Genomic DNA, 27214 nt, shown 5'->3' on the forward strand with positions numbered 1-27214 from the left:
GGGTCTGTTTCAGTGCTGTATTTATAAATAAATAAAAACTTATTCTGGTATTTTATGTTAACAGGTATATATCAGCTGAACAAACACCCTGGTTTTGTTACATAGATGGCCATGTTCAGTATTCTCCAGTCTGGGCAGCAATCGAATTCCTCCATCACTTTCTAACCCCGAGGGTCCCATTTGCTCTGATTCTGCTGCTCAATGCTTTCACTTTAATAGCCAGCAGAGTCCAGAGGAGACTCCCAGCTCACAGCAATGGAGAGGGTCCCAGAGACCAAAAGATGTAGAACTAAAGGAAATCCCTAATTTTACTGTTTGTTATCTCGGGGAATTTCATCCTGTTATGGACATTGTTAACGATATATTCTATACGGCAGCGAATTATGTGGTTGGGGTATTATTCGATATATCGTCCTGATTTTCTGCTAGAAAAGAGATGGCATACATAAGGTCTAGGAGGCTGAAGAAAGACGAAGCTTTGAAAGAATATCGGGAATGTAGGACCAATCTGAAATGAGGAATTAAGAGGGCAAAAAGGGGTCATGAAAGATCTTTAGCCAACATTGTTAAGGAAAATCCCAAAGCCTTTTATTCATATATAAGAAGCAAGAGGGGAACTAGAAAAAGGATTGGCCCACTCAAGGACAAAGGAGGAAAGTTATGCGTGGAGCTAGAGAAAATGGGTGAGATTCCAAACGAGTACTTTGCGTCGGTATTCACCGAGGAGAGGGACATGACGGATGTTGAGGTTAGGGACAGTTGTTTGATTACTCTCGGTCAAGTCGGCATAAGGAGGGAGGAAATGTTGGGTATTCTAAAAGGCATTAAGGTGGACAAGTCCCCAGGTCCGGATGGGATCTATCCCAGGTTACTGAGGGAAGCGAGAGAGGAAATAGCTGGGGCCTTAACAGATATCTTTGCAGCATCCTTAAACACGGGTGAGGTCCCGGAGGACTGGAGAATTGCTAATGTTGTCCCCTTGTTTAAGAAGGGTAGCAGGGAAAATCTAGGTAATTATAGACTGGTGAGCCTGACGTCAGTGGTGGGGAAGCTGCTGGAGAAGATACTGAGGGATAGGATCTAATCCCATTTGGAGAAAATGGGCTTATCAGTGATAGGCAACATGGTTTTGTGCAGGGAAGGTCATGTCTTACCAACTTAATAGAATTCTTTGAGGAAGTGACAAAGTTGATTGATGAGGGAAGGGCTGTAGATGTCATATACATGGACTTCAGTAAGGCGTTTGATAAGGTTCCCCATGGTCGGCTGATGGAGAAAGTAAAGTCGCATCGGGTCCAGGGTGTACTAGGTAGATGGATAAAGAACTGGCTGGGCAACAGGAGACAGAGAGTAGCAGTGGAAGGGAGTTTCTCAAAATGGAGACGTGTGACCAGTGGTGTTCCACAGGGATCCGTGCTGGGACCACTGTTGTTCATGATATACTTAAATGATTTGGAGGAAAGTATAGGTGGTCTGATTAGCAAGTTTGCAGCCGACATTAAGATTGGTGGAGTAGCAGATAGTGAAGGGGACTGTCAGAGAATACAGCAGAATATAGATAGATTGGAGAGTTGGGCAGAGAAATGGCAGATGGAGTTCAATCTGGGCAAATGCGAGGTGATGCACTTTGGAAGATTCAATTCAAGAGTGAACTATACAGTAAATGTAAAAGTCCTGGGGAAAATTGATGTATAGAGAGATTTGGGAGTTCAGGTCCATTGTTCCCTGAAGGTGGCAACGCAGGTCAATAGAGTGGTCAAGAAGGCATACGGCATGCTTTCCTTCATCGGACGGGGTATTGAGTACAAGGGTTGGCAGGTCATGTTATATACAGTTACAGTTGTATAAGACTTTGGTTCGGCCACATTTGGAATACTGCGTGCAGTTCTGGTCGCCACATTACCAAAAGAATGTAGATGCTTTGGAGAGGGTGCAGAGGAGATTCACTGGGATGTTGCTTGGTATGGAGGGCGCTAGCTATGAAGAGAGGTTGAGTAGATAAGAATTATTCTCATTAGAAAGACGGAGGTTGAGAGTGGTTGATTGAGGTGTGCAAAATCATGAGAGGCATAGACGGGTGGATAGCAAGAAGCTTTTTCCCAGAGTGGGGGATTCAATTACTCGGGGTCACGAGTTCACAGTGAGAAGGGAAAAGTTTAGGGGTGATATGTGTGGAAAGTTCTTTATGCAGAGGGTGGTGGGTGCCTGGAACGCGTTGCCAGCGGAGGTGGTAGACGCGGGCACGATGGCGTCTTTTAAGATGTATCTAGACATATACATGAATGGGCAGGAAGCAAAGAGATACAGACCCTTAGAAAATAGGCGACATGTTTAGATAGAGGATCTGGATCAGCGTAGGCTTGGAGGGCCTGTGCTGTAATTATCTTTGTTCTTTTGTTCTTTGAGCCCTCCTGAGTTGCTTCACAAACACTGGTATTTATGCTGTGTCTCAGACTAAGTTCAGAGATCAGTTCAAGAATGTTGTAAAATATTCATTTAATCGAATTGTTGAATTCATTTAATTGTGAGGAGAAATGAAGCAGTTCCAGCATCAAGACTTACTTCCGCCTGTTTGTACGTTCAACCAAATCTCCCACTGTATTAAACGTTCCCTGTGTAAAATCACTTTTCTTTCAGATTTGTTGAATCCAAAGTATTTTACTTCTGGAATCCTGATCTCAGCCACATCGTGGGGCGGGGCAGGGCCTGTCGCTCTGGTGACAGAACAGGATAAGGCCTGTCCCTATCGTGACAGAGCAGCGTCGGGGCCTGTCCCTATGGTGTCAGAGCAGGGTCGGTTCCTGGTACATAATTCACAAAAGGTTGTCATGCAGATACAGCAAGTGATTAGGAAGGCTCGTGTAATGTTGTCGTTTAGTGCAAGGGGAAGGGAATATAATAGTGGGGAAGATTTGCTACAGTTGTCCAGGGTATTGGTGAGACACATCTGGAGTACTATGTACAGTTTTGGTCTCCGTTTTAAAGAAAGGCTATCAATGTGTCAGGGCCGTACAGAGACGATTCACTCGACTAATACCTGGAATGACGGGTGGAGGAGGGTGATATTATGAAAAAAGGTTGACCAGGTTGTGTCTGTATCCATTGCCATTTCGAGGAATGAGAGGCGATCTTATTGAAACCTATAAGATCCTGAGTAGACTTGACAGGGTGGATGCTGAAATGATGTTTCATCTTGTGCGAGAGACTAGAACTAGGATGTAGAGTTTTAAACAAAGAGGACGCCCATTTAAGACATAGATTTATTTTTCTTTCAGAGTTTTGTGAATCTTTGGAACTCTCTTCCGTAGATTGCGCTGGAGGCAAGGTCACTGAATAATTTTAAGGCAGAGGTGGACAGATACTTGACAAAAAAGGGAGTCAAAGTGTATCAAGGAAAGGTGGGAAAGTGGTGTTGAGGCCACAATCCGATCAACCATGACTTTATAGATCTTATCGATCTCCTAATTCGTATGTTCATGTGTTCGTGTGTTGCTGTGCCTGGTATGTCTTTCTATCCAGCTATTAGATCTGTAAACCAAAATTTACTGTATTACTGTCCTCGTTATTTAGGTATTGCGAAATGGAAACCAAATGAACATATGAATTAAGAGCAGGTGGAGGCGATTCAGCCCCTTGAGCCTGCTGTGTCATTCTATAAGATTATGACTTAGCTATTTGTGGAAACAACTCTACTTTCCTGCCAATCCCCGATACCATTTGACTCCCTTGTATATCAATAACCTGTCTACCTCTGCCTCAAAAACATTCAATGACTCTTCTTCCCCCGATCTCCAGGGAAGAGAGTTCCACAGACTCAACCATCTCAGAGAAAATAAATTCCCTTCATCGCTGCCTTAAAAGGGATAACCCTTATTTTTGAACGGTGCCCTCTCCTTTTAGTCTCTCCCACAAGAGGAAACACCCTTTCAACATCCACCCTGCCAAGTACCCTGGGGATCTTATATGTTTCAATCAGATCGTCTCTTATCCATTGGAGTTTCGAAGAATACAGAGCCAAACTGTCCAACATTTCCTCATAAGTTAACCCACTCATCCGAGGGATCATCTGAGTGAACCTTCACGAAACTGCCTCCAATGCCATTATAACTTCTTAAGTAAGGAGATCAGAACTGTACTCAATACTCCAGATGTGGTCTCACCAATGCCCTGTACAACTGTAGCAAAACATCGCTACTTTTATATTCCTTTTCCCTTCCAATAAACATTCCAACATTGTAGTTACCTTCTTAAATGCATGCTGTACCTGTATATTAACTTTTTGTGTTCTTGTACTAGGACACCCAGATTCCACTGCATATCAGAGTTCTGCAAGTTCTCTCTCTCTATTTATTTAATATGTTGTTTTTTTCTGGCTAAAGTGGATGCGTTCACACTTTCCCACATTATACTCCATCTGCCAAATCTTTGCCCACTCACTTCGCCTATCTGTCTCCATACTAGACTCCTTATCTCCTCTTCACAACGGACACTGCTGCCTTTCTTTGCGTCATCAGCAAAATTAGCAACCATACATTCTGATGCTTCATCCAAGTCATCGATATATATGCTAAATAGTTGAGAGCCAGTACTGATCCCCGTGACATTCCATTAGTTAGAGCTTGCCAACCTGAAAACGATCGTTTTATGCCTACTATCTGTTTTCTGTTAACTGACCGGCGCTCTATTCATGCTAATATGTTACCCCAATAGCATATGCCCTTATTTTCTTTCGTAACCTTTGATGTGCACCTTGCCAAATGCCTCCTGGAAATCCAAGTATAACACATCCACAGGTTCTGCTTCATCTAACTATTCCCATTAATAATGGTAGAATGACTCGCAGACGCAGATTGAATGTTTTGGGCAAGAGATGCAGGGGGAATATGAAGAAGAACATTGTTTTCACACAGCGAGTGGTAATGACTTGGATCTCGCTGCCCACAAAGGTGGTGGAAGCGGAAACGATAAATGATTTCTAAAGGAGATTGGATAGCTAATTGAAAGAAAAAAGATGGAAGGCTACGTGGATCCAACTGGGGAGTGGAACTGATTAGATTGTTCTGCGAAGATCCAGCCCAATAGCCTCCTTCTGTGCTGTGAAGATATTTTAAGATTCTGATCAGAGGTACAAGGCAAAGCTACATAAGCTGCTGTGGTGAAAGCTGGCAGCAGGGAAGCGCAGCTGAAGCACAGTGAAGTGTCTTTCAAGAAGTTGACAATCACCTCCCAAGCAGTGAAAGCAATCTCTGACCGAAGAGATTTCACCTGGCTATGGCTGGAGCTCTTCAGTGTATCTGATCAAAGGCTTCCCGGCCTGTAAGTTTCTCTGAAGAAGCTCTTCCCGCTGTACGCTTGCCTCCGTGACCCTGGGTAACCTGACAGATCCAAGGAGGTTCCCTGTTCACCTTCAAATCCACCCAGGTGAAAGTTGAAAAGGGGTGAGCTGATGTTGGGATCCTGATCGAGTGCCATTTTGACAGGATAAACCTAGCACACATGCCTTCCCTTGCTGGGAAATTTCCGCCATCGACTCTTACAACATATAAAGAGGCCATTCTGACCACCGTGCCCGTGCCAGCTCTTTTAAAGAGCTATCCAATAAGTCTCATTCCTCTTGAACTTTTACCTATAGCCCTGCAAATTTTACCAGACCACTGGTGGTTGCACCCAGCATAATTCACGCCGTAAACCCCTTTGCTTCATAACATTACTCATCCTTTCAGACCTTTAAAATCGACTCGTCGACCACTCTTTCAGTCATCATCCCAAACTTGCGTGTTGGCCTCAGCTTCTATTTCCATTAAGTCTCTGTGAAGCACCTTGTGTCAATTTTCTGGAGATATGTAAATGAATGCGTTCTTACAGTTCAATCCAAAAAGCAAACAGAATTATGAAGGCTAAAAATACACCCAAAAAGCATCACTTGGATCACTGTGCTAATAGTCCATCCAGTCTCTGGTTGAAACTGCATTCCATGAGATATTGGACCAAGGTTTCCATTCAATATTCAACACGATTCTAAACTAGATTCATCTCAGGAGTTACATTCAGTTGCGTGTGTAACTCCAACAGATGCAAACATTTCTTATGACCCTCTCCACCGTGTTTTGTCTTCATCATGTCTGGGGTTTTCTGTAAATGACGAAAGTGTTACATATAGCTGAATAATCGTGGCCCGGATTATTCAAATTCTACCTGTTATGAAATTGCTTCTATTCCTTTTAATATCGTTTTCTGAGGTCTTGTGTTAAAACTTAAAAGATTCCACGTATGTATTCTTTACCAAGTTTACTGACAGGGCTTGAGATGTGGTTTGAAAGCCATCTGTGCTGGAGGCCATCTGTGATTTGGGCTCAGACAACAGCAGAACCCTTGTTGCCTTGGGGGAAAATGGTTACAGAGAAGCCACATGTGAAGGTTTATGGAGGTCAGGTTTGAACATTGTTTTCAGTTTTAGTTAGGGTGTGAACTGTTTGAAGACATTTGGTGTTTTGCTGTCAAGGAGAAAGAAAACCACGCAGCTCACCTCCTTCTCTACCCTTTTTGAAGAAATCCTGCCAAGGTCCAGGGTGGAAAAAGAAATCCCTGGTGCTGTATGGCTCCTGAGGTGCTGGAAATAAAAATTCCTTTGATTCAGCTGTGCGCTGGCAGAAAGACTTTGATGCCACATTTCCCCGAGAAAGCTTACAATAATAATTCTCGACATCTCAAGAACAGACTGCTTCTGAAACGATCCTGGTGACCCCTCTCCATATATCTGGATGCCAGACCAAAGAAGAGGCAACATCTTTCTTTTTACGTCAAGAATTAACAAATATTTGGCCAAAAGTAGTTTCTTTTTTTGGAACAGACTTCTGCAGAGTGAATTTCTGTATTTTTATCAGTGTGTGTGGGAGTCTAGTTAGGATTTTTTTTAAAGTGAACTTTTATATTTTAATCCTTGTGTTAATTATTTACTTCGTTACTGGTTAAGTCTTGTTTTGTAATAACCTGATAATGTTTTTGTTTATTAAACAAACTTGATTAGTGTATTTTGTTCTGGGATAAAAAATACAGTCTATGATTGGCTGTATCGGTTAACATTTAAATAGATGTTGCGACCTGTGGAGACCTGAAACTCGATAAGGCAGTGCACTCCTCCCGCCTCGATTGCAACATAACGAATTGGCAGAACTACATCATAGAATGTAATTTCCATCCTTTAAACTTAGCAATACTTTACGTTATGTGCCGAGTAAACTGCTATGGGCACAGTAGTTAAAATTTGAACGGGTGTCAATCCTAACACTCTTGATATCACTGCACACAGGCCCTTAGTACGAAGGATTTGTTTGAAGGAGAAATGTTGTAAAGTTATTATACTTCACCCAGCACGATGTGTGTGTGTTTGATGGGATTGCGTAAAGGGAGCTTTACTTTGTATCTAACCCCATGCTGTACCTCTCTTGGGAGCGTTTGATGGGGGCAGTGTAGAGACAGCTTTACTCTGTTGTTACGAGTGTTTCCTTTCCTTGTTAAATGTTGAGAAAGTGTATTTTTAAAACTGAAAAGGGATTCCATAGATGTTGGAGATTTGGATGTATTCTTTTCTGGAAAGTTTACTGGAATATTTAGACTGAGTGTGTACTGCAAAAAGTTACTGGAAGGCACCTGTTTTCAAACAAAAACCCAGCAGTTGTTGCTTGGACTTGGAGAGATGTTTACAAAGAAGTGACAAGCCAAGATTTATAGATGTCAGGAGACTGGGACTTCTGCAAAGGTTTGGCTTCATTTTGAACTATTACTACAGACAGTTGGTGTTTGGCCTGAAACTGAAGCAGACCATCATCATATCCCTCTTGAAAACTGACTCTGTATCTCCAGTGTTTCATATTCCTATTTCTTCCCGTATTTCAAGAAATCCTGCATCTTTGCAGAAGCCTTTGCATGTCGAATGTGTGGAACTGAAACCTTGTTGCTACATTCCTGCTTTAAAAGCTATGTGGAGCCTAAGCAACTGCATCTCATGGAAAGCCTTTATATGAATGTGCGAGTTAGGGCTAGGATAAATAAAGGGTTTTAATCTTGCAATTTATGTGTATGTTAATGTATTATTGATTAAGACATATTTTTTATAATAAACTGATGACATTGTTGTTTGCTGAAGTTTATTCTCGGGGAAAATAGAGTACATAATTGACTTTATCGGTAACTGGGAATAAATATGTTTTGCGACCTATTGAGATGAGGGACTCGAATAAATAGTGCACTCCTCCTGCCTCGGTCGCAACACTGTATCTAACCCCTTGCTAGACCTAGCCTGGGAGTGTTTTATGGGGACTGTGTAGAGGGAGGTTTCTGATGTATCTAACCCCCATGCTATACCTCCGCTGGGAGTGATTGATGGGGACAGTGTAGAGGGAGCTTTACTCTGTGTCTAACCCTGCACTGTACCTGCTCGTGTACTCTTTGATGTAGACAGTGTAGAGTGAGCTTCATTCTGTACCTAACCCCGTACTGTACCTTACCTGGGAATGTTGGATGGGACAGGGTAGAGGGAGCTTTACCCCATTATTGTCCATTATACTATTATTGTTCCGATGTTCCATCCACTTGATATTCCTGATAATTCCTTCAAGTTTTGCCTGTGGTGCTCCTTGCTTTTACAGGGTATGGGCTGGTTTCAGAACACACTGGAGGTTGAGATAACCCTGGCTCATCGGGGCAGCATTCCCTCAAACTGCCTCTCACTGCGAGAGAAGAGTGAAGGGAGACAAACTCCCTGATATAAAGAGAGGGAGACTTTGTGCTGTATAAAACAGGAGGTGTGTTTGGAAGCTATTGAACAGTGGGACTTCACATGTGTAGGAGGAGAGGCAGAATTGGTGAGTGATGATGTTGGGAGTCTGTAGTCTCTGCCCAGAGTCTCAGTATATGGGGGAAGGCTCGGAGATAGGACGACTGTACAACTTGTGTTCATGCCCAGTGAGACTGCAGCAGAGCCTGGTCATGTGACCCTATGCCTGAATGGGCGGGGCACCAATTGCTTTGGACATCATTCCTGGTTGCTGTGTTATTGGCTGCTGGCTCCTTCATGATGTCACCTGGAGTGAGGTGAACTAACCTGGTTAAGCAGCATCAGTGGGATGTTACTCTTGGAGGTAAAGTTGAGAATGGAACAAGTGACTGGGAGCTGCTCAATGCCTGCCATCAGGCTCAGCCATTGATGTGGCAAGTTCACCAGAGCTTAACACGTGTGCAAATCTGCCTGGACCTGACCTGGGGGAGATAGTTTCTTACATGTACTGGGAGTTTCATTCTGTATTCAGAGCATGCTGTACCTGAGCTGGTATTGCAAAATTGGACAGTGGCATGGGGGCTGTGCACTGCATTGGGCACATGTCGTATCTGAGTTGGCTGTGTTTGGTGAAGTAATATAGTGTTTTATACACTATCTAAGCTGTGCTGTACCTGCCCTTGAGTTGATTGATGTGAAATCGGAAGAGAATTTTAATATGTATCTAATCCATAATGTTCTCCAAGCAGCATTTGATGGGGCGGTACAGACAGAGCGGTACTATCCTGGGAGTGTTTGATGTGGACAGTGTAGCAGGAGCTTTACTATGTCTCTAACCTGGTGCTATACCTGCCCTGGGAGTGTTTGATGGGGACAGTGTAGAGGAGGCAATAATATGCCTGCCATGTACCTCCACTGAACCCTCTCAATCACTGTATGTGCGAAGGATTCCTTCTTGACCTTGGATGTGTATATTTGAAGTCTGAAGGCAGAGCAACAGAAACTGAATGCAGAGAGGGATAAACTTCAGAAAAAAAAACAGCAACAGCTGAGACACAAATGCTCCAAGAAAGAGTTGCAATATCACCAAAATGATATATGGACATTTAAGCTCCCGCACTCGCAAATTTCACAATCTCTATATTTGTACTTTTAAATGTTATAATTTCTATCCCTGTATATCGCAGTTTGATGTTATCCAATTTTATGTGACTTTACTTCATCATACTAGACTTATCTTTGGAAAGAAAGGGTTGCTGTATGATTGCTTTAAGAGTGCTGTCCCTTTAAGAACTCAGTATGCTTATGAGCTGAGTAGCAGGATGTAGTCATGTGACTGGAAGCCATAGTCACTCTGTAATGTAACACATTGGATAAAGGTTTTGTATATAGTTTGCACCCTATTGTGTGTACTCGTTTAGATGTTAATAAACCTGCTAGAGATCTTCAAGGTTTACATCCTAGGTTTCAAAAAGAGTTAGCTGCAGAACTACTGTGGCGCTGGTTAAGATTTCAAAAAATTCCCCAGATTTCAGAGCGGTCTTAGTGGACTGGACGTTGACTCATATAACTCCACTCTTCAAGAAAAAAGGATAGAGAAAACAGAGAACTACAGGCTAATTATCCTGACATCAGTCTTCTGGAATGTTCTGGCATCTATTGCAAAGCAAGCTTTAATAATGCTCTTGGTAAATCAGAATATGATCATAAAAAGTCAGCATGGTTTAATGAAAGTGAATTTTTGCTTGACAGATTTATTAGCGTTTTTTGAGGATGTAACTAGTACAGTAGATAAGGGGTAACCAATGGTTGCAGTAAACTTGGATTTTCAAAGGGCATTTGACAAGCTGCCACACAAAAAGTTAATGCACAAGATAACGGGGTAATGTATTAGCATGGATAGAGGAGTGGTTAACAGACAGGATGCAAGGATCAGTGATGGAGCTTCAGCTGTTTACAATCTATAGAAATGACTGAGATGAGGAGAAGAAGAGTATTGTTCGACTTCTGCTAATGAGACAAAGCTATGTGAGTATGATAACTGTGAGGAGGGCACAAAGAGGCTGCAAAGAGATGTAGACAGGTTAGGCCATGGGAAACAAGCTGGCAGAGCATAATGTGGGGAAATATGAGGTTATTCCCTTTGGTAGTAAGAATGGGAAAACAGAATATTTTCTTCAAAAAGACATGAAACTTGCAAATCTTGATGTTCCGAGGGACTTGGGTGCACTCATACAAGGAACACGGAAAGTTAGCATGTAGGTACAGCAAGCAATTAGGAAGGCAAATGACGTGTTGGCTTTTATTGTCAGGGTACATGAGTACACGGAATAAGGTAGCCTTGCCACAGGCTTTGTTGGGGACACTCCTGGAGCTTTGTGTGCAGTTTAGGTTTCCATCTCTAACCAAGAATATACTTGTTGCACGGTAGTGCAGCAAAGGTTCACTAAACTGGTCCTTGGGATAAGGGGGTTGTTCTATTCTGACAGGCCATGTAAATAGGGCCGATGTTCTCTGGAGTTTAGAAGAATGAGAGGTGATTTCATTGAAACAGACATATAATATTTTAAAACGGCTGGATATGGTTGACGTTGAGAAATTATTTTCAGTGCTCAGTTAATCTAAGTCACGGGCACAGCCTCGGGGTAATCATTTCGGACTGAGATGAGGAGAAATTTCTTACTCAACGTGTTGCAAATCTGTTGAATTCTCTACACCAAAGGGTTGTGGACGCTCCATCATTAATAATATACACCCATTCTGTTACACACTGCCTTTAAATGTGTACCATCCTCCCAAAGTATCCTTCACACTGCCCTGCATTAAATTTCATCTGTCACGTGTCTCCTAAATTTCGGCACTCTATTTCCTGATGAAGTCTGCTGCTATTCGCCTCACTGTTTACATTTCCCAGCTCCTACCATCTGCAAACATTGAAGTTATGTCCTTCATATACAAGTCAAGCAATTTGTATGTATCAAAAAGAGCACAGATTCTAATACTGACCCATTGGGAACATCACTGTACATTCCCTTCCAGACTGAAAAGAACACCATTCACCAGTTCTCTCTGTTTTCTGTCAATAAGGCAATATTACATCCACACATATATTGCCCATTCAAGCCACGGGTGTCAGTTTTCTTAACAAGTTGGAATGAATCTATTAAGGTTCCACATAAAAGGCTGGTTAATCGAATTGAGGCTCATGGAATGGGACGGTCAGAGTCCAATTAAAAAAAATGGCTTAAGGACAGAAATCAGCGAGTCAAAGTAAATAGTTGTTTTTCAGACAGGAGGATGGTGGAAAGTGGTGTTCCCCAATGGTCAGTGCTGGAACCACATTCTTTTTTGCTGCATATAAATGTCTTGGATCTTTTAATACAGAGTGGAATCTCAAAATTTGACGATGACACCAAAATTGGAAGTGTGGAAAACAGTGAGTGTGATATAGAACCACTGCAGCAGGGCATAGATAGATTAACAGAGTCAGCAGAATTTAATACTGACAAATGTGAGGTGATGCAATTTGGTAGAATGTGCAGAGGTAACATATAATTAATGACAATACAAATAGGCTTGCAGGACTTTAGGGATCCAGCGGGCTACTGGAAATGACTGGATTGCTCTGTGGAAAGCAGCCCTGAATTCTATGGGCTGAATGTCCTCCTACTGTGCCAAATATGACTGTATGAATCCATGACCTGGAACTTGCTGCTAACGAGGTTGGTGGAATGATTCCAAAGGGAAGTTGGTGGGCACTTGAACGAAATGCACTTGAAGGGCTGTGGGGATCAGGCATGTTTGTGTGATTGACTGGATTGATCTTTGCACAGATGGCATGGATATGGCGGGCCGAATGGCCTCCTTCTATGCCGAAAATGACTCTATGACTGTAAGTCTGGTAAATGGCAGTTGGTCACACGTCGTTTGAAAGTCTAGATACGTAACCGCAACCACACTACCCTCGTCAATCCTCTCTGATACTCCATCAAAGAACCCAATCAAATCTGTCAGACACAATTTCCCCTTAATATGTCTGTAATATTTGTCATTTATAAACTCGCATTTTTCCAAGCCCCAAATTATTTTGTCCCAGCTTCGAGACTCTAAAAGTTTCCCTAATGTTTCACTGATGTTCGGCAGACTATCAAGGGTTGCAGGATTTGTCCCATTGCACCTTGTTTAAACAAGCAGGGTGTAACATTTGTAACCCTCTATTTCACTGGCACCAATTCTATATCCAAGGAGGATTGGAAGAACTGGCCAGTACCTCTACTATTTCTATCATTTATTTCCTCAGCATCATGTATCCCATCTGGACAGTGTGAATGTTCTACCTTATTGCAGTACAGTAAGTTGGATTGAAAGGGAGTAACTGAACATGTTTGTTCAGTGTCTGTAATTAATGTCAATCTCGATGGAGCCTTATGGTGTCACAGGAGGCTTTCCCTCTTCGATTAATAAGGGCCTCCTTTCAATGTGTCATTGCATACTGTCAGCGGGAGCATCATCTCTGGCAATAACAGCGGCTCCAGAGAGCGAGGGAGAAGAGAAATCAGAATCTGAGGATATTTATTTGGAATGTCACAACAATGGATCAGAATCAGGCAACAATAGATTGGAATATTACAATAATGGGCAGAAGTTTCTCTTCAACTCTTAACTACCTTTCCGCAAATTATGATAGAATATTATTAGAATGGCGGGTCCAATACGCACTTGAGATCTGTCAGTATATTTACTATCCCATCCTTGCTATTGTTGGTGTCCCTGGTAAGTCTCTGTATCTTGTTATGAAGTCGATAATTCATGTTTAACTGCAGAAATGTTGTTATTTTTTGTCCCCTCATAGCAGCTTTTGTTGTTTCTGATGAGTCTCTGTATCAAGCTTTAACTTTAAAACATTGCTCACTATATTATTGGTATTGTGTCCTTCACCTTTGCTTCTGTTAATGTCCCTGGTAAGTATCTACATCCAGCTATTAGATCTGTAAATCACATTCCACTGTATTACTGTTCATGATACTTAAATCTTGGGAAGACCTAAGACATTGCCTTTTGTCTCCATCAGAAAATGTGTTCCCTATGCACTGAATCCATCCCTTCCACTGACGAATATTTAAGGTTGAACCAAAGTGTTTTCAAACTCTATGATCCTTTGATAGCTGATGTATGACCGCATACCTTCTCCATCACCAATCCTTCCGACCAACACCTCCGTAATATTGCTCGTCTCCACCACTGCCTCCCCAATTTGCTCCTTAAACCATTATCCGTGTCTTGTTTAGTCCAGACTCGATATTCCAGTGTTTTCGTCGCCAGTGTCCCAGTTACAACAACCCATAAACGTCAGCTTATCCAAAACTCCGCTGCACTTTGCGTCACTCACACAAAGTCCCATTCAGACATCACCTCTATGCTCACTGACCTACATGGGTTCCCAGTCTGTCAACGCCATGATCTGAAGTTCATATAGTTGTGTTTAAATGTTTCCAATTTCTCACCCCTCCCATTATTCTCATTCCTGCACCCTTCAAATATTTCCCTATCAAGAAAATAACCAATTCCCTTTGCAATATTAATTTCCCTGTATATCTCTCCCTGGCTTTCTCTTGACTTTGGTTTCTATCCCTCTATCGTTCTGTCTCTCATTCCCTCTTCTCCCTCTGTCTGTTCCTCAAAGAGACATAAAATGTTCCTTTTTTATTCATTTAAGAGGATGTGGGCGTCCCTCGCCAGGCCAGCATTTATTGCCCATCCCTAATTGCCCATGAGAAGTTGGTGGTGAACTGCCTTCTTGAACCTCTGCTGTCCATGTGGGGTAGGTATACTAACAGTGATGCGAGGAATGGAGTTTCAGGATTTTGACAGAGCGTCAGTGAAGGAACGGCCAATATATTTCCAATCAGGATGGTGTGTGGCTTGGAGGGGAACTTGCACCTGTTGATGTTCCCATGCATCGGTTGCTCTTGCCCTTCTGGGTGGCAGAGGTCGTGGGAGTATAAGGTGCATTGCTGCATTCTTGCAGTGCATCTTGTAGATGGTACACATTGTGCATTGGTGGTGGAAGGAGTGAATGTTGAAAGTGGCAGATAGGGTGCCAATAAAGCTTTGCCCTGCATGGTTCAAGCGTCTTGAGTGCTGTTGGAGCTGCATCCATCAAGGTAAGTGGAGAGTATTCCAACACACCCCTGACTTAAGACTGGTACATGGTGGGCAGGCTTGGGGAATCAGGAGGTGAGTTACTCGCCACAGGATTCCTTGCCTTTGACCTGCTCTTATAGCCACAGTGCTTATATGGCTACTCCAGTTCAGTTTCTGGTCAATGGTAGCCCCTAGGTTGTTGATAGTGGGGGATTCAGCGATCGTATTTTTTTGAATCGTTCATGGGATGTGAGCGTCGCTGGCTTGGCCAGCATTTATTGTCCAACCCTAATACTGCTAATGTCAAGGGGAGGAGGTTAGATTCTCTATTCTTGGAGATGGTCACTGCCTGGCACTTTGTGGCGTGAATGTAACTTGCCACTATCAGCCCAAGCCTGGATATGGTCCAGGTCTTGCTGAATTTCTACACGTACGGTTTCAGTATCTGTGGAATCACGAATGGTGACTTGTGCATTCTTCAGCGAACATTACGACTTCTAACTTTATGATTGAAGGAAGGTCATTGATGAACCAGTTGAAGCTGGTTGGGCCGAGAACACTACCCGAAGGAACTCCTGCAGTAATGTCCTGGAGCTGAGATGATTGACCTTCAATAACCACAACCATCTTCCTTAGTGATAGGTACGACTCCAACCAGCAGAGAGTATTCCCCCGATTCCCATTGACTCTAGGTGTGCCAAGGCTCCTTGATGCTCTAGTCAGTCAAATACTGCCTTGATGTCAAGCGCAGTTACTCTCACCTCGTCACCTCCTGAGTTCAGCTCTTCTGTCCATGCTTGAACCAAGGATGTAATGAGGTCAGGAGCTGAGTGGTCTTGGCAGAACCCAAACTGAGCATCACTGAGCAGGTTATTGCCAAGCAAATGCCGCATGATAGCACTGTCGACGGCACCTTCCATCACTTTACTCATGATTGAGAGTAGACTGATGATGCTGTAATTGGCTCGGTTGGATCTGCCCTGCTGTTTGTGTACAGGATACCCCTGGACAATTTTCTACATTGCCAGATAGATGCCAACATTGTAGCTGTACTGCAGCAGCCTGGCTAGGGGCACAGGGCTTCAGTACTATTGCTAGAATATTGTCCGCAATAATAGCCTTTGCAGTATCCAATGTCTTGAATTGTTCCTTGACATTACGTGGAGTGAATCAAAATTGGCTGAAGACGGGCATTTGTGATGCTCGGGACTTCGGGAGGAGGCTGAGATGGATCATCCACTCTGCGCTATTGGATGCAAATCGTTGCTAAGGCTTCAACTTTATCTTTGGAACTGATGTTTTGGGCTCCCCATCATTATAGATGGGGATATTTACAGAGCCACCTGTTCCTGTTATTTGTTCAATTGCCCACCACCATTCATCTCTGGATGTGGCAGGACTGCAGAGCGTATTTCTGATACGTTGGTTGTGGGATTACGTAGCTCTGTCTATTGCATGCTGCTTACGTTGTTTGGTACACAAGTAGTCCTGGTTTGCAGCTTCATCAGGTTGAATGCTCATTTTGAAGGATGCCTGGTGCGCTCCTGGCACGCCCTCCTGCACTCTTCATTGAACAGGGTTGGTCTCCTGGCGTGATGGTAATAGCAGATTACAGGATATGCCAGGCCATGAGGTTACAGCTGGTGGTTGAACACAATTCCACAGCAGATGATGGTCCACAGCTACCATGGATGCCCAATTTTGCATTGCTAGATATTTTTGAAATCTATCCCATTTGGCACGATGTTTGTACCGCACAATACGATGGAGGGAATCCTCAATGTGAAGACAGGACTTCATCTCCGCAACAACTGTGTGGTGATCACTCCTACCAATGCTGTCATAGTCAGATGCAGCTGCAGCAGGCAGAGTGGTGAGTAAGAGGTCAAGCATGTGCTTGCCCTCTTGTTGGTTACCTCACCACCTGCTGAAGATCCAATCCAACAGCTATGTCCTTTAGGGGCTGGTCAGCTCGGTCAGTAGTGGTGCTACCAAGTCACTCTTGGTGATTAAAATTGAAGTCCCCCAGCCAGAGTGCAATCTGCACCCTTGCAATTCTCAGTGCTTCCTCCATCGGGTGTTCAACATGGAGGAGTGCTGATTCATCAGCTGAGGGTGTTGGTGGAATTTAGCCGGAGGTTTCCTTGCCCAGATCTGACTGTACCTCCTCCTCAGACTTCATGGGGTTTACAGCCAATGTTCAAGACTTCCATAGAAACTCCCACCCGAGTCTATAGCACTGTGCTACCACCTCTGAAGGAGTGGTATTCGAATCCATGCTCCGAGCTCAATATTCTGAATCGCTGGATTACTCGTCCAGTAACAATACCACGACGCCACAGCCACCACGCCACTGTTGTAATACCAACGGAGGTCATTCTGCTCACTGTGTCCGTGCTGTTTCTTTGAAGGAACTATCTTATTAACCCGACGCACCTCCCCTTTCGCCATAGCCTTGCAATTGTTTGCTTTCATAATATTTACCCAATTCCCTTTTCAATGTTATTGTTGAATCTGCTTCTTCCACCATGTTTTCAGACAGTGAGTTCCAGATCCCAACATTCGATGTGTAAGAAAATTCTCCTCATTTTACCTGTGGAGTTTTACCAGTGACCTTAAATCTGTGTTCTCTGAATACCTACCATCTGACATGAGAAGCAGTGTTGCCTTAAATTGTCTATCACAAACCTTCATGACTTTGGACATCTATATTAAATCTCCCTTTGACCTTCGCTGCTCTAAGGAAGAAACTCACAGCTTTCCCAGTCTCTCCACGTAATTGAGTTCCAGATCCTTGGTACCATTCCAGTAAATCTTCCCTGTACGTTCTGCAAGTGCTTGGCACCTTTCTCGGTGCAGTGTCCGGAATTGGGCCCGATACTTCAGAAGGGGCCTAACCATTGATACATAACACATTTGGATTTTCTTCCTCTATTCTGTTACTCGATGCATCTATTTTTAAAGCCATGGAAGCCAAATGCTTTTTGGCAGCTTCCACTGCTTGCACTACCACATTATGAACATATGAACATACGAAGTAAGAGCAGAAGTCGGCCTCGTGGCCCTTTGAGCCTGCTCCGCCATTCAATAAATTCATTTCTTAACTGATCAATCCACATTTCCACCTACCCCCGATAACCTTCCACCCCTTGCTTATCAAGCATCTATCTACCTCTGCCTTAAAAAAATATTCAAAGAGTCTGCTTCCACTGCCTTTTCAGGAGGAGAATTCCAAAGACTCACGACCCTCTCAGATAAAATAATTCTCCAACGCATTTACACCCTTCCTTAAACAAGGAGATGAGTACTATACACAGTACTCCAGATGTGGTCTCACCAATGTCCTGCATAGTTGAAGAATAACGTCCTTACTTTTGTATTCAATTACCATCACGATAAACGATAACATCCTATTAGCTTACTTAATAATGTGCTGTTGCTGCATGCCAACCTCTTTGCGATTCAAGCCCTAGGACAACCAGACACTCTGCATTTCAGAGCTCTGCAATCTCTCACCATTTAGATAATATGCTTATTTTTGATTCTCCCTACCAAAGAGGACAATTTCACAATTTCCTACACTATGCTCCATTTACCAGGGCTTGGCCACTCATCTAACCTTTTGTAGCCCCCTTATACCATCTTCACAAATTACTTTCCTCGATATCTTAGGGTGATCAGGAAAATTAGCAACTACACCTTTGGTCTTTTCATCTAATTCATTTATATAAATTGTAAAAAGTTGAGGCGCTCGCACAGAGCCCTGTGGCATACCACTCGATACATCTTGCCAACCAGAAAATTACCCATTTATGCCTACTCCCTGTTTCCTGTTAGCTAGCCAATTTTCTAACCATGACAACATATTACCCCCGAGACCATGAGCCTTTATGTTCTGCAATAACGTTTGATATGGCACCTTATCAAATGCCTTATGGAAATCTTAGAACAATGCATCCACTGGTTCCCCTTTATCCACTGCACATGCAACTCCCTCAAGGGACTCCAATAAATTGGTTAAACATTCAAAGATTTGTTTGCATACACCCCACATCCCACAGATTCTGCACCCATTTTAAATTTGACTGTTGGTTTTTTTTTTGCCCCTTATCATGCTTCCTTTGAAGGCAATCACTTTCCAATTCACTTCATGGAGCTGCATCTGCCATTTAACTCGCCAAACTCTATCCTCCTGATTTCTGTTACTATAATTCTCACTGTTTCGTGTCACCTGCAGTCTTTAACATTCTGTATGCCAACGCGCATGGCATAAACATACCTCAAAAGAGCAGTGTCCCAACATCGACCCCAAGGGTACACGATTGTCATAGGATGTGACCATCAATGGGAAGGCTAGCATTTATTGGCCATCCCTAACTGTCATGCTGATTTCCCGTTGGACGATGGTATACATCCCCTCAGCCTGAAAATTAAAGATTTAACACAGTTCTCTGCTTTTTGCCACTTTGTAAATTTTTGAGCCATTCTACCGTTGTCTCGTTAATCCCATAGCTTTAATCTTTGCATCACGTCTTTTATGTGATGCTTTCCCAAACAGCTTGTGAAAGGATAGGGAATTTGGGAAAGTACAGGCAGTGGAAATTATAGAATCATAGAAGAGTATTCCACTGAAAGTGGGCATTCAGCCCATCTAGTCTGTGCTGGCTCTTTCAATGAGCAGTCCAGTTCACCCGACTCCCTGGCTTTTCCCACATGTCATTTGCAATTCTTTCTCCTTCACGTATTTAGCCAATTTCCTTTTGGAATTTTTCACTGAATCATCACCCACCACATTGTCAGACAGTGTGTTTCAAATTGTAACCACGCAATTGCATAATAACGTTAAAGTCATGCCAGTTCTGCTTCTTTAGCCAATTACTCTAAATCTGTGACCTCTGCTTATCGACTCTTCTGGAATTGGAAAGTTTCTCTAAACCCTTCATAATGTTTAACACCTCTATCAAGTCTCCTATTTAGTGTTTTTACTCGAAAGAGAACAATCATAGCTTCGCCAGTCTCTCTATGTAACAGTGGTCCCTCATCCCCAGAACAATTCTAGCAAAACGCTTCTGCACTCTTTCCAAAGCCTTCATGTCCTTCCAAAAGAATTGTGCCGTGCACTGGGCACAAGTGTTCAGGTTGTAACAGACTGGTCTTTTATAATGGTGTTGCATATCTTTCAGTATTTGTATTCTGCCACTATTTATAAATTCCAGAATCTATATGTTTTATTCACTGGTTTGTTAATTGTTCTGCTTCCTTAAGTGATTTATGCACAAACACCTAAGGTTTCCTGCACCTCCTGCAAAATTGCACCTTGCTATTTATATTTTCTTTCCTCATTCATTCTCCCAAAATAAGTCACCTAACAGATCTGCCCTGTGCTCAACCATTCCCTGCCTCTGTCCTATTGAAGGCAATTACTTCTTCATTACGCTTCAATATCCTTCAAAGTTGCACGTCACTGGAAAATTTTGATACTGTGCCCTGTGCCCGGAAGTGTAAGTTATGAGTATATATTAGAAACAGCCGTGGGCCTAGTAATGAACCCTGGAGAAATCCACTTTCTACTTCCCTCCAGTATGCAAAACCAACCATTAAGCACAATGTTGATTAAAAGACTTTCAGAAGTCTGTACTATCCTCAACAATATTCACTGCGATATTGATTTATTATAAAGCTGTTATTCCTCTTTGGTTTAATTATCAATCCATCCGTAATTCTGGCTGAAATCCTTTTTTATAATAGTATTTCCCAGTTCAATCATTGTTTAATTTATAATTAATTTAATTTAAACAATGTCACCAGCAGAAAGCCCTGCCACAGTTATAACAAATCGATGCATGCACTGAAGGCAGCAACAAATATGTCAATGTCACCCAGTTTCAGGCCGATGACCCTTCCTCTAACTGCTTAGAGATGCAACAGTTTAAAAAAAAATATGCAGGGAGAGATGGAATTGGAGGATTATGTTCAACATTGAGTTCAACAACTTCAGCATCATCCTTTGACCATTTAATCCCTCCTGCCAATCACAGACCGTGCCGTTTGTTCCTTCAGGTTTTAATGTCAATACATCACAATATAAAGTGATACATTTGAAAATTACAATAAGGACTCACTCAAATTGGTAACTTTGCTGCCAGCCTTGTATATCATGTCGTTGTTTTTTCCCCTTCTTCACAGTAAACCTAGTGACGATTGTGATCCTGTCTCAGGGAAAGTGCGGTCTCTCCAAATGTGTCACTCACTATCTAGTGGGCATGGCAGTGGCAGATCTACTGGTGGTGATCCTCGACCTGATACTGAGGCATATTCCAATTGTTTATCGGGAACAGTTTCAGTTCATGGAGTCCGTCCCAGTGTGTAATATCCACGCTGTGCTACTTTATGCAGCCGCTGACTGTTCTGTCTGGTTCACCGTCACTTTCACCTTTGATCGATTTGTGGCCATTTGTTGCCAGAAGATGAAAATCAAATATTGTACCGAAAAAGTGGCGGCTGCAGTTCTGGGAACAGTGGCTGCACTGAGTTGTTTAAAGAACATTACCTGGTATTTCATGTTAACAGATTCGTATGATCTGTCGAGAGCTCCCTGGTTTTGTTGGGTGACAATGGATGTCGCGGTGTCTGCAGTGTGGGGAGCAATTGAGTTCCTACACTACCTTCTATCGCCCGGTGTCGCATTTGTCTTTATACTGTCCCTCAATGCTTTCACTGTCAGACACATTTTAGTGGCCAGCCGAGCCCGTAGGAGACTGCAAGCCCACAGGAATGGAGAGAGTCCCAGAGACCCAGAGATGGAGAGCCGAAGGAAATCCCTAATTTTAGTGTTTGCTATTACAGGAAATTTCATGCTGTTATGGTCAACCTTTATGGTATATTTTATATGGTATCGAATGGCGCTAATGGGGTATAGCTCTCTAATTATACCATATTTTGTACAAGAAATAGCCTTCATGCTTCAGCTCTTGAGTTGCTGCACAAACACTTGTATTTATGCCCTGACACAGTCTAAGTTCAGAGAACAGTTGAAGAATCTGGTCAAATATCATTTTACCCTAATTGTAAAGCATATTAAATAATCAGCAGAACTGCAGAATTACCAGCATCAGAACTCAATCCCTGCACATATTCTGCTCGACTTACCCTTGCCTGGTGTGAAGGGAAAAACAAATGGTGGCTAGTCTGCTCTCCCAGGGGTCAGTGATAATGATGCAAGGGGTCCGGTCTGCACTCCTCCACAGTCAGGGATGCAGACACAGTGAGGCTGGTCTGCAGACCTCGGGGGTCAGTGATACAGACAAAAATGAGTTCCTCTGCTACCCAGGAGGCCAGTGACAAAGGCACAGTGATTTCAGTCCGCTCTCCACAGGTTGTCAGGGTGTGGGGCGGATCAGCGATATAAATATAGTTGGGTCGGTGTAATATCCCCATAGTCAATGATACAGACACAGTGGTGCAAGTCTGCTGTTCCCTGGGTCTGTGATACAAACACAGTGGTGCCAGGCTTCTCTCTCCCTGTGGTTCCAGTACAGCTACAACACTGGCATCTACCCTGCAATGTGGAAAATTGCCCGGTATGTCCGATACACAGAAAGCAGGGCAAGAACAACCCGGCCAATTAGCGCCGCATCAGCCAACTCTCAATCATCATGAAAGTGATGGAAGGTGTCATCAACAGTGCCATCAAGCGGCACAACTTTAGCAATAACCTGCACAGTGACGCTCAGTTTGGGTTCCACAGGGCCACTCAGCTCCTGACCTTTCCAGAGCCTTGGTTCAAACATGGACAAAAGAGCTTAACTGAAGTGGTGAGGTTTTGAGTGACTGCCCTTGACATCAAAGCAGCATTTGATCGATTATGGTATCAAGGAGCCCAAGCAAAACTGAAGTCAATGGGATTCAGGGGGAAAACTCTCAGCTCGTCGGAGTCATAACGAGTGAAAAGTGAGATAGTTGTGGTTGTTGGAGGTCAATAATCTGAGTTCCAGGACATCATTGCGCAGTTCCTCAGGGTAATGTCCAAGGCTCAACCATCTTCAACTGCTTCAACCTTCTTCAACCTTCCTTCAATCATAAGGTCAGAAGTGGGGATGTTCACTGATGATTGCACAATATTCAGCACCATTTGCAACTCCTCAGATACTGAAGCAGTCCGTGTAGAAATGCAGCAAGACTTGTACAATATCCAGGCTTGGGCTGATAAGTGGCAAGTAACATTTGCGCCACACAAGTGCCAGGCAGCGACCATCTCCAACATAAGAGAATCTACCTATCTCCCCTGGACATTTAATGGCATTGACATCGCTGAATCCCCGGCTATCAACATCCAAATTGACCAAAAACTGAACTGGAGTAGACATATAAATACTGTGGCTACAAGAGCAGGTAAGAGGCTAGCAATCCTGCAGCGAGTAACGTTCCTCCTGATATCCCAAAGACTGTCCATCACCTACAAGGCACTAGTCAGGAGTGTGATGGAATATTATCCACTTGCCTGGTTGGATGCAGCTCCAACAACACTCAAGAAGCTCGTCATAATCCAGGACAATGTGGCCTGCTTGATTGGCACCCCATCTACAAACATTCACTTCCTCCACCACCGACACACAGTGGCATTAGTATGTACCATCTATAAGAGGCACTGCAGCAAAGCACCAAGGCTCCTTAACAGCACCTCCCAAAGCCGTGACTTCTATCAACTAGAAGGACAAGGGCAGCAAATGAATGGGAACACCAGCACCTGAAAGTTTACCTCCAAGTCACACACCATCCTGACTTGGAACTAGATCGCCGTTCCTTCACTGTGGCTGGGTCAAAATCCTGGAACTTCTTTCCTAACAGCACTGTGGTTGCACCTACCCAGTGTGGACTGCTGCGGCTCAAGAAGGCAGCTCACCACCACCTTCTCCAGGGCAATTAGCGATGGGCCATAAATGCTGGCTAGGCCAGCGACGCCCACATCCTATGAATGAATTAACAAAAAAAATGCCAGTGACACAGACAAAGTGGGGTAAAAGTGCTCTCTCTGTGAGGTGTCAGTGATGCAGGCTCAGCAGTTGTTAAATTCCAGAAAGCTAGTTGCAGAAGGATAGTGCTGGAGCCTATCTTTACTCAGTTTCACAATTATTGTACAAAGTAAATGGGTTACAAACATGTCGCTCCTCACTCAAAAAACTCCACCAATCTCAGTAATTGTCTGCTTAAAAGTGATCAAGGAAGACACAAATTAATACCCTTCACCTGCACATAATTAAACAATTAATATGCAATTAACAAAATCCCTTCTTTCTTTTGGAATGAAACATAGATTAATATGCTCAAATAACATTTCAAAATAAATTCTGTATTATGTACAAAATATTAACATGTTCAAAGAATATTTCAAAATAAATCAAAATAAATTAACATTGGCTGCAAAGTGTTACATTTTGAGACGCCCCTCCACTAGCACACCGATCATTTTATTTTTTGTACCAACAGTTACTTCTGTGGAACAATTGGATAGCTGATGACTTGCATCTATCCATTTAAATTTAGATAGTATCTATTCTCTCCAGCATTTGTTTCAATCCAGCAAGATCAACATGTCGTCTTTTCTCACTCACACTTTTGGTAGGGTGTACTTTGTCCCACAAAGATCAATTCTCCACATAACATTAACTGAGTCTGTAGCTCGTTCAGAATTTCACCCACAACATTTAACAAATAGAACCCCATATCCACTGCCTCCACAGCTAGCGTGCTTTTAACAACCCGTTTTATTTTCTTAGCCTACCAATCTAAAGGACAATATTTTTCCGTTTCCATCCATTAGAAATATTATGAAACCAGCTACACTCGAATACCCATCAGGACGGTTAGTGTGTGAAACATCACTAAAAATTACTAGTTTAACATTCTTGGGGACACACAATGATGGAAATTTCAGTATACATTTCTCCAGGTTTAATATGTTTAAATGTTTTATTTACGCTTAACACATTCCCAACGTTCGGATGTTTCGTCATCGTGCTTAACTCCAGAACATCAAAACTGGCCTCAGGTTTAGTCTGAGTGCACTAGTTTCATTGATCAATCAATCCTAGCACTTGCTCACTCTCCGATTAAGGTAGAGTGGCATAGGGTGCAGCGGTTAACATCACACCTCCAGCATCATAGGGTACTGCCTGCATGGAGTTTGCAAGCTTTCCATGTGAGTGTGTGGGCTTCTGCCAGGTGCTCTGGTTTCCTCCCACAGCCGAAGCTTGCAGTTTGATAGGTAAATTGGCTATTGTAAATTGCTGCTAGTGTACGTAGGTGGTAAGAATATGGGATTAGTATAAATAGATTGTTGATGTACAGATTCGGCAGGCCGAAGGGCCTGTTTCGCTGCTATGACTATTAAAAAATTGAATGCTATAATTTCACCTAACTTGATTATCCAAGGTGGGATTTACACTTTCTAATTAAGATTATTGATTTAAAGTTATTCCCGAATTATTACGCTAATATCTGAAGCAATATATTTGACGGCCCCTGAATTCTTGTCTCAAATTCTGCCCTAATCTTATCAATAACATATTTCTCAAAATCCGTGGTACTACCCCATAACAGATCATCAAAGTTTATCATGAAGAAGAATGTTTTCTTTTATGACACCAATAAAACATTGCAGGTTCTGCTTTTCTTTGAACACAACCAATTTTCAACAAAACAGATCTTACTGAGAAATACCAGACCCTGGAAGCATCATTAAGGCCAAACATGCCTTTGTTCAGTTTCCATATTTTTCTTTCTGCAGCTGCGGCCCCTTCAGGTAGTTTCAGAAACATTTCTCTCTGAAAGGTATCGCACTACAGAAATACAGCCTTTTTGTCAATGTATCTACATTCCCATGAATATGTGTCCCAAAGAGCTAAAATGATTTTCAAGAGTTACAGTTGTGGGAGACTCCACTCTAACAGAGGTATCAACCAGTCGTTCTTCATAACACCTCACAACTAGTCCCATCGGCAAGGACATTTTCAGTATAAATACATTTCTGTTACATGACTGGCTGTCCCTTATCTGGTACTGTTGGAGAAATCCATATTATGCCAAATTGTTGAACAAATTCTCCGGACTCAGACGTTGAGAATAAACACTTTATTGCATGATATCATGGGGTGCACACCTTACCTAAAGGCGGTCCAGTGCCACTCCACCAAACAAAGGAAAATCCACCACGGATACACAGTTACTCAGCCCATCCTGGCTGGACATAATCCACTGCACAGTGGCGCAGTGGTTAGCACCGCAGCCTCACAGCTCCAGGGACCCGGGTTCGATTCCGGGTACTGCCTGTGTGGAGTTTGCAAGTTCTCCCTGTGTCTGCGTGGGTTTTCTCCGGGTGCTCCGGTTTCCTCCCACAAGCCAAAAGACTTGCAGGTTGATAGGTAAATTGGCCATTATAAATTGTCACTAGTATAGGTAGGTGGTAGGGAAATATAGGGACAGGTGGGGATGTTTGGTAGGAATATGGGATTAGTGTAGGATTAGTATAAATGGGTGGTTGATGTTTGGCACAGACTCGGTGGGCCGAAGGGCCTGTTTCAGTGCTGTATCTCTAATCTAATCTAATCATAACGGTTATTGATTACATACATTAGACTAGTACCAATTAGATTACTATTAGGCAGCATGTGGCTACGTGATCAGCTCGTGCAAGCCCCCTCATCATCTTGTGATGTCTCTCAGACCCCATTAATTATCCTTGAGTCTTCCTTTCACTGTTATCAAGCTTGCATTCTTGAGTGCTTCGTGCAGTCTGCAGTTACACTGATAAGAGGGGCCCTGCTTGGTGTTTGTGCGAAGCCGTACCAGACTCAAGGCTGCAATCTAACTAACTTGTCCCACAATGCCTTGAGTAAACACTCCATTTTGTAACAATATGCGGCTATACTTTCAACTTGTATATGAGCGTATATATATTCACTAGGATTATAGTAATCTACTTACTCAAATAACAGTTATAGAAGCAACAGTTCAGCAAAACTGCTACCACAATCCCTCCTTTTTGATCATCAGATCAAAGGAACAGGTCAGGATCCCATGCAAAAAGGGAGAATGTAGCCGGAGTCTGGGGGATTATCCAGCGGTGGATGCTCGGAATCAGAAGGGCACTCCTCAGGGTCTGATATGTCGTCACCAGCAGATTCCGGATCCTGGGGTTCCGTGTCGGGAAAAGTGCTTTCAACGAGGGGGACCTTGACCAACTGGGAAGTGAATGGGACGGAGGGTAATAACCGCGACCCAAAGCGCGCACAGCAA

The 27214-nt window shown here is 43.0% G+C and overlaps 1 protein-coding gene across 1 annotated transcript; it reads left to right on the forward strand.

Annotated features, from left to right (window-relative positions):
* The first annotated feature begins 436 nt into the window (after positions 1 to 436).
* Positions 437 to 22005, forward strand: LOC137382954 (uncharacterized). The gene is made up of 8 exons (XM_068055529.1): positions 437 to 497; positions 2638 to 2861; positions 3309 to 3398; positions 6262 to 6432; positions 12161 to 12320; positions 12610 to 12668; positions 13303 to 13549; positions 21107 to 22005. The coding sequence occupies exons 1-8, from the start codon at positions 437 to 439 to the stop codon at positions 22003 to 22005; spliced, it is 1911 nt and encodes a 636-aa protein (XP_067911630.1).
* Positions 22006 to 27214: the final 5209 nt, after the last annotated feature.

The sequence above is a fragment of the Heterodontus francisci genome, chromosome 23, assembly GCF_036365525.1.
Source record: "Heterodontus francisci isolate sHetFra1 chromosome 23, sHetFra1.hap1, whole genome shotgun sequence".
In the NCBI taxonomy this organism is placed as follows: Eukaryota; Metazoa; Chordata; class Chondrichthyes; order Heterodontiformes; family Heterodontidae; genus Heterodontus; species Heterodontus francisci.

Coding starts and splice junctions, on each gene's coding strand:
- LOC137382954 (XM_068055529.1), top strand. CDS start 437: ATGGCATACATAAGGTCTAGGAGGCTGAAGAAAGACGAAGCTTTGAAA. Junction 498..2,637: donor TTTGAAAGAATATCGGGAAT/GTAGGACCAATC, acceptor CTTTTCTTTCAG/ATTTGTTGAATCCAAAGTAT. Junction 6,433..12,160: donor TGAAGGTTTATGGAGGTCAG/GTTTGAACATTG, acceptor CTTTTAATACAG/AGTGGAATCTCAAAATTTGA.